Source organism: Eulemur rufifrons, chromosome 7, assembly GCF_041146395.1.
Source record: "Eulemur rufifrons isolate Redbay chromosome 7, OSU_ERuf_1, whole genome shotgun sequence".
In the NCBI taxonomy this organism is placed as follows: Eukaryota; Metazoa; Chordata; class Mammalia; order Primates; family Lemuridae; genus Eulemur; species Eulemur rufifrons.
This window is the reverse complement of record NC_090989.1, coordinates 109,183,111-109,196,710: the sequence shown is the minus strand read 5'-3', so window position 1 is coordinate 109,196,710 and position 13,600 is coordinate 109,183,111. Positions and strand designations below refer to the sequence as shown.

General features: G+C 37.5%; 1 protein-coding gene across 1 annotated transcript in view; it reads left to right on the top strand.

Annotated features, from left to right (window-relative positions):
* Positions 1 to 899: 899 nt before the first annotated feature.
* The window catches only part of CPB1 (carboxypeptidase B1), a 35,746-nt gene continuing 23,045 nt past the window's right edge, over positions 900 to 13,600 (top strand). The window contains exons 1-3 of the mRNA XM_069473114.1: positions 900 to 983; positions 1,088 to 1,163; positions 7,578 to 7,702. Coding sequence (XP_069329215.1) covers positions 913 to 983; positions 1,088 to 1,163; positions 7,578 to 7,702 — 272 coding nt within the window. The 5' untranslated portion in view covers positions 900 to 912. The remainder of the gene's footprint in view (positions 984 to 1,087; positions 1,164 to 7,577; positions 7,703 to 13,600) is intronic.

Below are 13,600 nucleotides of genomic sequence, written 5' to 3'. Positions count from 1 at the left end.
GTACACAGAGCAACTGGATACCAATGGAAGCTTAAAATAGTACAACCACTAAGAAAAAATATTTGGCAGAATCTCATCACGTTAAACCTACATTTACATTACTATTTAGCAATTCTACTCAGATATTAACCCTCCCTCCAAATGAAAACATTTGTCAACAAAAAGACTTGTGCAAAAGGGGTCATTGCAACTTTATTACCAATAACACAAAATTGAAAACAACATAAATATCTATCAACAGGAAAATAGCTAAACAAATTGTGGTATATTCATACAATGGAATATCACTTGTTAATAAAAAGGAACAAACCAATAATATAAACAAAAATGCTAATAAATTTCAAAACTTCTTAAATGAAAGAAACCAGACACAAGGAAATATGATCCCATTTACACAAAGTTTAGTATAGGCAAAATTAATGTATAAAGCTGGAAATCAGAGTAGCAGTTGCCTGACAGGAGTGCAGAAATAGACCAGAAAGGTGCTCAAGGGAACTTGTTAGGTTGATGGAAATGTTCTATACCTTGATTGGAATGTTTATTACATGAGTATATAGATTTGCCAAAACTCATCAAACTTCATACTGAAATCTAGAGAATTTATTACATGTAATTATCAATTCAAAAGGGGGAAAAAAGACTACAAAATAGATTTCATTTAAATCTCACTGACCCCCAGACTATTCAAGGTCTGGCATCCAAGTTGGATAGGTTGAACTTGAGATTATTTGCTCTATTTCCACAGGTGCTGAGACAGATATCCTCTTAGACTTTATACAGCTACCAAGTCAACAATGCCAGGAAATGATTAATCAAGATATGGTAATTCCTATTTGTGGTCAGGAGAAGAAAACAAAGAACACTCTGATATAAAAGCAGGTGGGACCCACCGCAGAGATCTAGCCCGACACAATGCTGGTGTTCCTGGTTCTGGGGGCTGCGGCCCTGGCATCTGCCCATCATTCTGGGGAACACTTTGAAGGGTAAGCAGTTCCTTAAAGAGCAAGTCCTTCTTCCTTGTTAGCCCCCAAATTTGGACACATTACCCAATTTAAATTTTCTGTTCTTCTGCTATCTCACCATTCAGCGAGAAAGTGTTCCGTGTTAATGTTGAAAATGAAAATCACATCCACTTAATCCATGAATTGGACAGCACCACCCAGGTAAGTAGCAATTTTATACTTTAGATTTACTTCACATCTACCTTAAAATCTTAAATTGCACTGTGATTTCATCAAAGGAAGAATGACAGGAAATATTAACTGTAGCACATTTGGTAGCAAGAAATAAAAACTTGGAAAACATTTAGTACCATGATATCTTCTTTTTCCGCCTAAATTAGGTTGCCTTCAGCCCTATAGTATTATAAATCCATGGTAACTTTTAAAAGAGCTGACAGCGTGACAACTGGATGAGTTGGAACTGTCATGAAGGTCATAGACCATCTAATGTGCAGTTACTTTCTTTCTAAGGCAAAAGAGAAAAATGATCAACTTGGATATTACTGAAAAACTGGGCTTTTGTCCAACTTCAAATTCATTTCCACATCCCATGTATCATCTGTTCTCTTTGATTTTCTTTCATTCCAAATCAAACAGCTTGGGTTTTTGTGACCTTGATTTGGGTCCCCTTAATGATATGACATGAGGGGTGAAAAGAAGGTAAAAAGCCATGAGTGATTTCCATATTTTTCTTTTGCTTTCAAAAAAACTGAAATCTCTGTGCTACTTAAAAAAAATTCACTGTATATGAGGTGAGAACTGACATTTTAAATTATATATATAGTGTGGCAGGAAGCTGTTGCTGACCACAAACACAGTAAGTAGTACCTCTTGGGCCAACGCTGTTTCTTCATAAATACATAAACTAAAATGAATAAATATATACAAAATATTCATCTTATATATGTGTGTGTATATATAGTCATTTTTTTAGCTTTTAAAGTGTAGAGGAAGGAAGAAGAAAGTAGAGAGTGTAATAATCATAGACTCAGAAGTTTAGAATTGAAAGAGAATATAAAGTCATCTATTCCAGCCTTCCACACAAATCTGGAATTTCCTCTCAGAAAATAGTGTACCTGGTTGCTAGCCCTGATAAAACCTGTTTGAGTACTTCCAGAGACAGTAGGTGTACTACTTACTGTTCAGCACAGCCCACTTGCCTTACAAATCATTCCCATCATTTTCTTCCTTATATAGAGCTGCAAGCTGTCTTCTCTAACTTTGGCCCATTGGACTTAGCTGAGCCAAATATTGTGTTACCTCTAAGATGTATCTTTTCCAGGCCTTCCATCATTTCTCTTAGCACTGGTTTACAGACTCTTGATCATCTGGTCACTTCTGGATTCAGCTCAGTCTCTCTGTCTATATTTCTTTTTTAAAATGTAGCTACCAGAATTGACAATGGGCCTCCAGGTGTGCTTTGATTAATACATACTGCAGGGCCATTGCCTGCCTTCATTTGTAAAGCAGACATTTATTAATGGGGCCTAACATCCTTTTTAGCATCTTGGGCAGTCATAGAACACTCTTAGCTTATATTAAATCTGTGTTCAATCAAAACCATTAGATTATTGTTTTCTCACATGAATCACCTTCAAACAAGGTATCCTTCCTTCTATGCTTGCCTGATTAATTTTTTTAGCTAAATGTGGGATTATAGATTTATACTATTAAAATTTATTTTGATAGCCTGTTTTTAGCACGTTAGATCTTTTTAAAAATAAACTCAGTCACCCAGGGAAATAATTCTTCCCTCGAATTTTCTTTGCATCACCAGCAAGTTTGATAAGCACACTTCCTCGACTTTCATTTTTGTCACTGATAAAGAAAAATATTAAGAAGGCTAGAGGGCAGCACAGAATTATACCCCTCCTCCATGTTTCACTCATTAAATCCATGTTTATGATGAATCTCCAATGTGTCACATACAGTGTAGTGTTAAGCACTGAAGTGATTCATTAACCTACTCTCTCCTCGGATAAATTCATTCAGCTACCCAAGTTAGTGGGGTTTTCTGTAGAGCTTACACTGTGCTGCTTTCTGGATTACAAAGAAAGACATCAATGTAGAGACTTCATCAAATGCTTTACTAAGATCAAGATTCAGCATTCTACCAGATTAGTGGTCTCTTCCAATACTAAGATGAAGTTAATTGGGCCTGACTTTGCTTTAAACCGTGCTGGCTCCCAGAGATCACAGCTTCCTTTTCCGAGCATTCACAATCCATCTGCTTCCAGTTTACTCTGCAGCTTTGCCAGGATCCATGCCAGGCCCCAGGAGCTCCTGCTTCTGGGCTTCACCTGCTTTCCCATTTGTGAAATCCAAGACTTGCCCCCTCTGCTCCACAGCGAGCCCTTCAAGCTCTGATTCTTCCAAGATTGCTGAGAGAGTTCTGCAATCACATCTGCAGTATTTTTTTAGTTATCGGAAATTCAGCATTTTATGGTAGTCAAGAGCAAAGAATCTGGACTCAGACTGCCTGGATTCAGTTTCTGGCCCTACCACTCACTAGCTGAACCTTGGACACCTCTTTGAGTCTCAACTTCCCCATTTGTACAATGAGGATGATAATGCTATTTTACCTTATAGAATTGTTGTGAGATTTAAAAGAATTAATACAGGCAAAGCACTTAGAAAGAACTTAAATAGTAAGAACTATATTAGTGTTTGCTATTACTACTATTATCGGGTCTGGGATTTTGAATTCTATTACATGGCTGGTATAATCATTGATCTCTTCATCTATCTTCAGCCTTAATATCCTCTCTCCAAAGGAGATATTTCTAGTTAAATCATAACATGTGAAAAATCCTTTACTTATCCTGGTGGTGATGTCATCTCTCAGTAGAAACAGAAAAAACAAAGCATAGATAGTGTAACACCTTCCTGGAAAAGACAGAAGCCAAACAAGAGTTAAAAAGGGCTACTTTCTCTCTTCTAGCTATAAACATCATGCTTTAGCTCCAAGCAGTGGGACACATATTTCTTCTTTATTCTTTTTATTTTCAACATGATTGAAAAAGAGATTTTAGTTCTTCTTAGCAATCTTGTGGGTGCATATTCTGAGCTGTAGCCTTCCTGATAAGATCATTACAAGGGCATCCAGTCTTTGTATTCATCCTTGGCCATGTGTCCTTCCTCCAGCTTTTGAACACGTCCTTTTAAAAGGTAAGTATATTGAAGAGATCTGTGACCACAAGTACTCTAGCGCCTCTTGTTTTTCATCTGTAATTATATAGTAAGGATTTCATTTTATCTCTTTGCAATTGGGGCTGTGCTTGTTCTTTTATTGGAGACATTCACCACAAAGCCTGTTCTCATTTCTCTGGACTATCTTGAACTCTGTGTTTCTCAAGTTTAAGGTGCATTTTTCTCTATGCCTAGAGTAACATGTTACTGTCTTCCAATGTTCTCATCATTCCTACTACACTAGTAAGTTCCTTCCTACATCCAGAATTAGGCCTCAAGTAGAACTCACTACCTTTTCCAACAGTAAAGGAAAATTTCATCAAGATAAATAAAGAATCTATCATATGCTCTCCTTACAGTCAAATGCAATGCAAAGAAACAAATATGTGCAAATTTGTGAAGAACCAAAGATCCCCAGCACCGACTTTTATTCTTTTATATGCCAATTTTATTCCCCAAAGCATTTGAGGTTTATATGCTACTTTATCTTGTTTTTGTGCTAGTTTTCTGATATATTTTAGGAGGGACTCTTTAGTTTTTAGCCAACTGGCTGATCAAGTTGATATTCTCACAATGTTATCTAAAGATATCTTTTTATCTAACTTAAAGATCTCTTTATTACCCAATAAATGTTCTGTATTGCTCTTTGCCACTCAGCCTCCTACATTTACAATTTTATAATTTCGGTTTTATAACTTCTTAACATATAATTTAATTCCTTACCTCTGTCATATATTTCACTTCATTTTTATATTTCAGACATAAATCTCATTCACAAGGTCTTGGCCATTCCTGAAATCCATATTTATCTCCTTGTGTTATTACCTTGAGTTTATTATTTGTATACATACTTGGTGCATTGGTACTATACTGGAAACTGACTCCAGCATAGAAAATCTGCATCACACCTGCAGCACTTCACAGTGTTGGATGTTGACAGGTTTGCTGATCAATTTTATCCATGTCAAACTGAAATTTTTAAGCATCTTCAAATTTGGTCTGCAAGTTTTTGTCAAACATATTTATGAGATTTTTCCACCCCCTTTAAAAGAATCCATCATTCTCACGGCAGAATCATAAAGGTAACACTATGTGTGTGTGTCTGTGTCTTCTAATATTTGGCAGAGCTAGGACTAATGGGAAAGAGCTTAGGAGGTTAGAGATGACAATTTTCAGTTTAATATTAGAAATAAAACCATTTGTAAACAACTAGGCTATTCTGAAGTGGCACAAGATATACTTGAGGATATATTAGAAATATCACCAAGAATATCATACAGGCATTTGATGCTTTGAGTGGAAAGCTAGCATCTTAATATAGTTTCTTCCAAAGCAGACCCTGAGACAAAGATTCAAGGGAAAGGGTTTTATTTGTGAAGTGCAGGGGGCACTAGTAAAGAAGTGGGGAGTGATCTAGAGAAGGAAAGGCAGCCAACAAAAGGGACATATTAATCCAGCTACCACAGAGGACTGAAGCTTAACCTACTCTAGGAAAGGGTACAAACCACATGCTCCAGAACTATCCCGCATGAGAGGTGAGATAGTTGGAGTATTTAAACATCTGCTTTTTAGGGTCATTGGTTAAACCAGAAAAGTTATTTCCTTGGTACCTCCTGTATCCCTGGAGCTAATAGTCTGGCCATTTCCAGTTCTAGGGAAAAGAGTCCTCAGGTACAGAGATGCAGATCTTGGCAGTAGGGAGTCTCCTGAGCACACTAAAGGGTCCCAGCAATTATGTATGGAGGGAGCACTGTCAGGTCGGCTGCAGATGCTTGGAGGACTTCATGTGCTTTGCCAAATCTAAACCTCATTGTCTGTAATAAAAACATACCTCCCTCTTCCACCCCACCATGGAATGACAGATGTTTATTAGGAACACAAATGCAGAGCTGACTTTCAAAAATATGCTTTTTCTTATAATGTACTTTTCTTTAGTGTCCTTCTAACAATGTTGGCTAGCTAGAATTTATCACCATCCCCTTGCTTTCTCTGGCCTTATTATGGCATGTTTTTATACTTGCTCACTACCATTTAACCTCTCATCTTTATCCACTCATCCTTGACTCACTAGTTCACCTTCTATAGCCAATCTTTATGCTGCCATCAATATCCTCTCCTTTCAACACCTTTGTAACAACCATGCTCACAGTTTTTTTCTTCTGAAATCCATTTTGATGGAATCTCAATGTCCTTTCCATTGCCCTGGCTTCCCCATGGCCCTGACTCATGACTCAGCACCCACTAGACTTCTACAGTGGTTTGAAGATTACAAGGACAGGATACGGCTTAATGGTTTCCCCACAAGTATATCTGAAACTGAGTAATCTTAAAATCTTACCTCATCAGTTTCTGCTGCCCAACCTTTAAGCCTTTCCAAACTCCCTTCCAAGTTTCCAAACAGTGGCCCTAAATATCACCACCAGTCACATTTCTAGCTGGAGACCACAGCACAAACATTCAAACAGGGATTGGGGAAGACACGAGGAGAAAGAAAGAACCTGCTATTCAGCACAAGGAAGGAACAGGAAAACAGACACTTACAAGAGTCAGTATGTCCTGGTTAATATTTTTCCATTGGAAAGGGATAATTAAAACCACACGTTCACAAATAAAAACATTAGAATTATCAGATATGGCATCTTGCTATTCTGTGCTCAATTTTTTTAAAGTCTCCCCCATGAAGACAGAGGCCATGTTTGATTTGCCTACCAGTGTATTCTCAGTCTCAGGCACAGAACCCAGCACATGGTAGGTCCTCAATCATAGCTGATAAGTAACTGTATAAATGAAAATGTCAGTACATCACTGGATCCCCAAGAGCATTTTGTGTACCCACTGCGGAAAGATACCATTTCTCCTCCTGATGTATCCACTACAGGTCAGGAATGCTCCTGGTTCCACACATTACTGTGATTTGCATAGAACTGAGTTTCAAGATAAACTCATAAAATGAATCCATTAAAAAGTAAAAGGGAAAGCTTAATTTTTCTCCACTAAATTCTGTAGCTCTAGTTAATTCATCATCATTCAGCACATTTATCCATTGCCACAAATGCTGCAATCATAAGCAAGTCCTGTAGAAAATCAATAAATAGAAAAGAGCAGTTATAGAATACTGCAATTAACTAGCATTCTGGAAAATGATCATATGTTTTCATGATTATTGATAATCAATTAAGGTTATGTATGTATTTGGAAACATTTTTATTGACATCTAACTGCTTGGTCCCAAGACTTGTTCACTCAAAGGAGATATTTTTAAGAAATTTCATGGATAATTTGATTTTGAAAATAGCTCAATGAAGTAGAACAATAGTGTGCTCACAGATGATAATTCAGTCATTGAATTATAGGTGTCCAATACAGTATATCTTGCCCTTTATTCAGATCGACTTCTGGAAACCAGATTCTGCCACACAAATCAAACCTCACAGTACAGTCGACTTCCGTGTCAAAGCAGAAGATATTGCCACTGTGGAGAATGTTCTAAAGCAGAATGAACTACAATATGAGTAAGTTGATGTTTTATAGCTACTAAAATTCTTTCCCATGCATGCTTTCATCCAAGTCTTTTTTTTTTTTTTTTTTTTGTTGAGACAGAGTCTCACTTTGTTGCCCAGGCTAGAGTGAGTGCCGTGGCGTCAGCTTAGCTCACAGCAACCTCAAACTCCTGGGCTTAAGCGATCCTACTGCCTCAGCCTCCCGAGTAGCTGGGACTACAGGCATGCGCCACTATGCCCGGCTAATTTTTTCTATATAGATTTTTAGGTGTCCATATAATGTCTTTCTATTTTTAGTAGAGACGGGGTCTCGCTCAGGCTGGTCTCGAACTCTTGACCTTGAGCAATCCACCCGCCTCGGCCTCCCAGAGTGCTAGGATTACAGGCGTGAGCCACCGCGCCCGGCCATCATCCAAGTCTTTAAATAACCCTGGGAAGGTAAAAATGACACCAAGACCATGCCTTCACTGGGGCCGCACAAATAGGTAATGTCCTGGATTCCAAATCTTAAGACTTCAGTCCTGGTAGATTTTGTGTTTAGCAATTTCTCTAATGAAAATGGTTTTGACTCTTGAACCCCAAATCTTCAACCACATATCTGACTTGCTACTGTTTTACAAGCAATATATGGAGTAAAAGCCAAATCAAAGGACACTTTATTATCAGCTGGACACAGTTTTAGCCCCAAATCTTACCAAGTCTTCTTTCCAGGTGATCAGCCAAACCTGTTGTGAGCTGTGAGGGCTCTTTATGCTCCTTTAGCTTAAAGACAAGACTAGAGTCAGTCTGAATAACACCCTGTCCTTTTATTCTCTAAAGTCTCACCACTGTCTCTAATGGTTGGAGAAGGCACGGAAAGAAGGAACCAAAGAAAGTAAAGGGGTTCCCCAAAGGCCTAGAATAGAGTTGGCTAAGCTGATCACCCCATATCTCCTCCCCCCAAACACCACACTGATCCACCTAGGCCTTTCAAGATGAGAATGTCTTCCTAAGTAGAGGCAGTTGTCCATTTGTGGACCTAACAAATCTATGTTGAGTGCCTATGTGTATCAAGTACTGAAAAGGATAGATATGGCCTCACTGCCCTTAGCAGAAGACAGACTTTAAATGAGGAATTGCAATAGTGTATAATAAATGTTAAGAAGAGTAAAGAGCTAGAGACTGAGGGGGATATACCAAGTCTAGGAGTGAGAGGGCTGTCCTAAGAAATGAGGCTTCAGCAGAGAACTAAAAGATGAATAGGTATTAGCCAAAGACAAGGAAAAACCATACTTTAGGCAAAGAACAGACCATATGTTAAGGCTTACAAGTAGAAAAAACAGTGCTGACCTGGAGGCATTTGCATGAGAGGGAAGGAAGAAATAAGGTCTTTAGTACAAAGCAGAGCTCTTCCTCCAGGGAGTGGATCAGGGAGGAGCAAAGAGAAAGTCTTGGGCCCCAGTCCTAAACATTCATGTTTACCCAACAATCCCCCACCACAAGCTCAAGTCTTCATTATGTTTTGAGGAAATGTGATCTACATAATTGTAACATTAGAAATTTTCTTTTGTTTTTCACATCTTAAAAATGTAGAAGATAAATCTCTAGGCTTAATGTCAAATATATATATATATATATATATATATATATATAGAGAAGAACACTATTTGTGCCAGTGAAGATGTCAGAATTGTCAGAATTGTCACTTACAAAATTCTTACCTCCATCAGGAGAAGTGGTATAGCATAGTGCAACAAGTGAATACTTTGAGAAAACATAAGCTGGATTCCATCCTGGCACTGCACCTTCCTGGCTCTGTGACCTTGGATGATTTGCTTAACCTTTCTGAGCTTCAGTTTTCCTATCCATATTATGAAGATATAATGCCTCTCTCAAAGGGCTGTTGTGAAAATGAAATAAAACAATATGTAAATAAATTACAACTGGTATTACTTTTGCTGAGAATGCTGCTATGGTTTACTATTGTACAAACAGGGAGATTATACATTTTTAAAAATCAGCAGAAACTGTTATGTTTAACCCCATTATCTTGCCTCACATAGCTATCTGCTTCTGCCTGAAGGAAGTGTCAAAATATGACCTTAAGAACTGTCTTTTTAAAACAAAGGTATAACCCAGTAAGTTTCAAAATGTGATTAATATTCATGCCTATGACATTTTGCTCTTCATATTATACAAGGAAGGACATTTAAAATCCTAGCCATTAAGAGCCTTCTGTAACATTCAAAAAACTGATTATTTCTGTATAATTCTTTAAAAACAAAAAAACAATGCTGGGTATAATTCCATGTCAAAAATTTTAAAAAATTTCAAAAGAAGCAAAGGAAGATCAGTGACCATAAACTAACCCTAGCCACCTGAGTGATGTCCTAATTCTACCCATATCACAAAATAGTGGAATGGTTTTTAATTGCATTTTAATCTCCATTTATCAAATAGAAAATTCACTTTCTTTTTTAGTGGGAAACTTCTTGAAAATTGTGTATGAATGTTGCATCATCTAGAACATAGGACATCCCCTGAGGGCTAAGAGCTTGCTAATTTTTGCTTCTCTGTTCATTGCTTAGCACATTTGTAGCATATAATTTTCTAAATATTAAATAATAATAAGTTCCTAGAAATCCTGGAGAATGGCACCAGCAATATCCTTGCTGGGGCTGCAGGCAGTCCCTGAGCATCCCATTATTACCTCATATGGTAACCAATTTGTATTTAGATTGTTTCCTGCTAGCACGAATTTGCAGTTGTGTTTGTATAAAACAAGAATCGTCTACTGCACAGGTTCCACCAAAATAGTTTTTCAGATTTTTTCAGTAGTTCTAACCTTCTTCAGCAAGACTTGTATCATTTGGCAGCTTTAATCAGATCCTGAATTATCATGGGAAAAAATTCAAAATGTGTTCAAAAAGAAAAATAACTGTAGTTTTAAATGCCAAAGTTGCACTCTAGTTACAGAAAGACTAGGAATTGGATGGCGTAAGTCTCCAATTTACGGTTCTGAAGCTAAAATGACCGAACTGTTGGGTGGGCAGCCCTCCATAGAATCCCTTCCTACAAATTGCAGGAAGGCTGTCTTTGCCCTGTCCGATCCAGGGAGAGATTGATGGTTGCTAATGTCTATATTATTTTTCTGCATATTTCAGAGACATACAGGAGAGGTCCTTTTTTTATGTGTGCTTTCTAATACTGGGAAGGGAAGTGTCCTTGGATAGCAATGGTCACATAGTAACGTTCTTCAATAACAATAGCCACAAAGTCCAGGCACTGATCAGACACTCCATTTTTCAGGAATCAGAAAGGGGGATAAAATGCAGTCATGTCTCTCTTTCCTTCTCACATATCATGTTCTCTGCTTTTGGGGGAGTCCCAGTTGTCTAATTTGCTTCTGTGTTTAAAAAAATAAAAAGGAGAAGAAGTTGGAAGGCACTATAAAAGGAACATATAAAAGTATAAAATAGTGTACATACCTCTCTGTTTCGGAGCTGTAATACAGTCCCTATTATATTAAGAGACATTGTTTTAATCTTCTAGAATAGAAGCTCATTACTTAGTAATAATATTTTGTAATATAGCTAAAGTAGTGCTTTGTCCTAAATCAAATAGTCATAAGGCTGGGAAGGATCATTTGAGGTCAATCCTCCGCCTTCAGGCAAAACTCAGCAACACCCTTCAACCTCATTTTCACACTCTTTTGCAAGTTACTAGAGAATACTTTTACCCTTGGGTGTCATCTTAAATTCAACTAACTGGTTTTTTTATGCTTCTTTGTCCTGCTTATTGATGAAAATGTTTAATATTGAACACAGAAATAACTCCAACAGAAAGTCTCTTCCTAGTATCAAATAAAACACTAGCCCCCACATAGTCACCGTTTTTCCTAAATAATTTGGGGTGGCTTTTTGTTTGTTTGTCTACCTTATCCCCATTTCACAGCTGATGATTCTCCTAAATAATTTGAACTGGAGGGTTGGGTGCAGGTGAAAGGAAAGCAATATGCTCAGCCAGCTTTGCGGCCGCTCCAGCTAGAGCTGGTTGTGGAAGTGAAAGAGGATGTCTCTCGCCATTTCCTCTTGGATTTTTTTTTCATTCAGAGAAGTTTATCCTTTTTAGGCAAGATTTGTTCTTTCAAATTGATATTGGAACCTAGTTTTCTTCTTAAAGGTTTCTGCCAGTTGATTATTTTTTAAGTTTCCAGGTTTTTGTTTTGCTTGTTTTGTTTTATTTCTGTTTGTCTGTGTTTAGTTTTCAGTTCTTCTTGAAAATCATTTTCCTGAACTAGCTCTGTTTTAGACTTTAGTATCCTCTATGTTTTTCTGGAGTTTATGAAGGTGGTAACTGGCAAAATATTATATTTTTTCATAAACCTAGGAAGACATCTATGCAAATGACCAAGACCTATTGATTTGAGCCAAGTCATTGCATTTTAGAATTGAAAGGGACATTGAATATCCACTAATCAAATGATCCCATTCTAAAACTTATGAAATTAAAGCCCAGGGATTAAATGACTTTACTAAAGCCAATTTTTGAGTTAGGCAAAACTATGACCTTGATCTTTTGATTCCTAATTCAGGATTCCTTCTCCTACCACCTTATTCCCTAATAATCTCATTTGAGTGGTGAATATAATTATAGCACTTACTACAATCATTGTTCCTAACTGTAGCAGGCAGACTTATGGTCCCCTAGAAATGTCCTCAGAATATCTGAATATGTTGTGTTGCATTGTGAAGAGGAATTAAGGTTATAAATGGAATTAAGCCTTCTAATCAGCTGACTTTAAAATAGGTAGATTATCCTGAATTGTCCAGATAGGTGAAATGTCCTTGGCACAAGAGACCTTAAAAGTGGAAGAGGAAAGCAGAAGAAGTCAGGGTGATTGGATGTGAGGACTCAGTTTACTGTTACTGGCCTTGAAAGTGGAGCAAGGGGCCACAGCCAAGGAACGCAGGTGGCGTCTGGGAACTGGAAAGGGGGAGGAATCAGATTCTCCCCTAGAACTTCCCTTGTTTTCAGCCCAGTGAGACCTGTGTTGGCTTCTAACCTACAGAACTGTACAACAATAAATTCACATTGTTAAACCACTAAGTCTGTGGTAACTTAGAACAACCATAGAAAACTTATACACTAACAAAGTATTGATGGCTCCTCAAGGGGAATTTTTTTTCCACAGAATAAATTCTAAAATCTGCTCCTTTTTCATTTTTTAAAATACTACCTTAAGATAATTAAGGCCTTAAGACAGTGTTTGCCTTTTGCTAGGAAGCAAATACCATCTAGCATTAATTTATTGCATTTTCCATGAACGGACAACAGTTCACACCCAAGTTTACGAAATAAAGGAGCAACCAGAAGGAAGGTTCATAGGATGTCCCTGACATACTTCATCAGAAAGTCCTTGGGGCAGCTGGAGGAGAAGCAGACTTTTGATGTGTGCCTGCAATTCTCTGTGTGTCAGATAAAACCATTTCAAGGCTTAACTATGAATAATAGAAATTTCTGCAAAGTGGCCTCTGTGTGTAATATTCACAGTGCTGTAATCAAGGACATTCCACTCATAACATTTTGTTTCTTCCAAACACACGCTCTACTCAAAGCGGCAAACAGAAATGAAGTCACACACACCTGCACCTTCAGACTTGCCTCTTATAATAGAAACTTTCACCTGAACAACTCACGTATGGAAATAAGTATGCCTCAAGAGATCTGTTACCGATTTTCATATTACCCTGCTACAGAACCATTATTAATTAGATTACTTAAACCACCCAAAAGACAGGCAAATAGAGACTATTAATAGTTCTTTAAACACAGTATTTTTTGCCTAATAAATCTTTAGCTTGTTAATACTTCTGAATGTCCAGCCATCAAGATATTTTTCTCAAAACCTAGAGAAACTCTTCCCATATA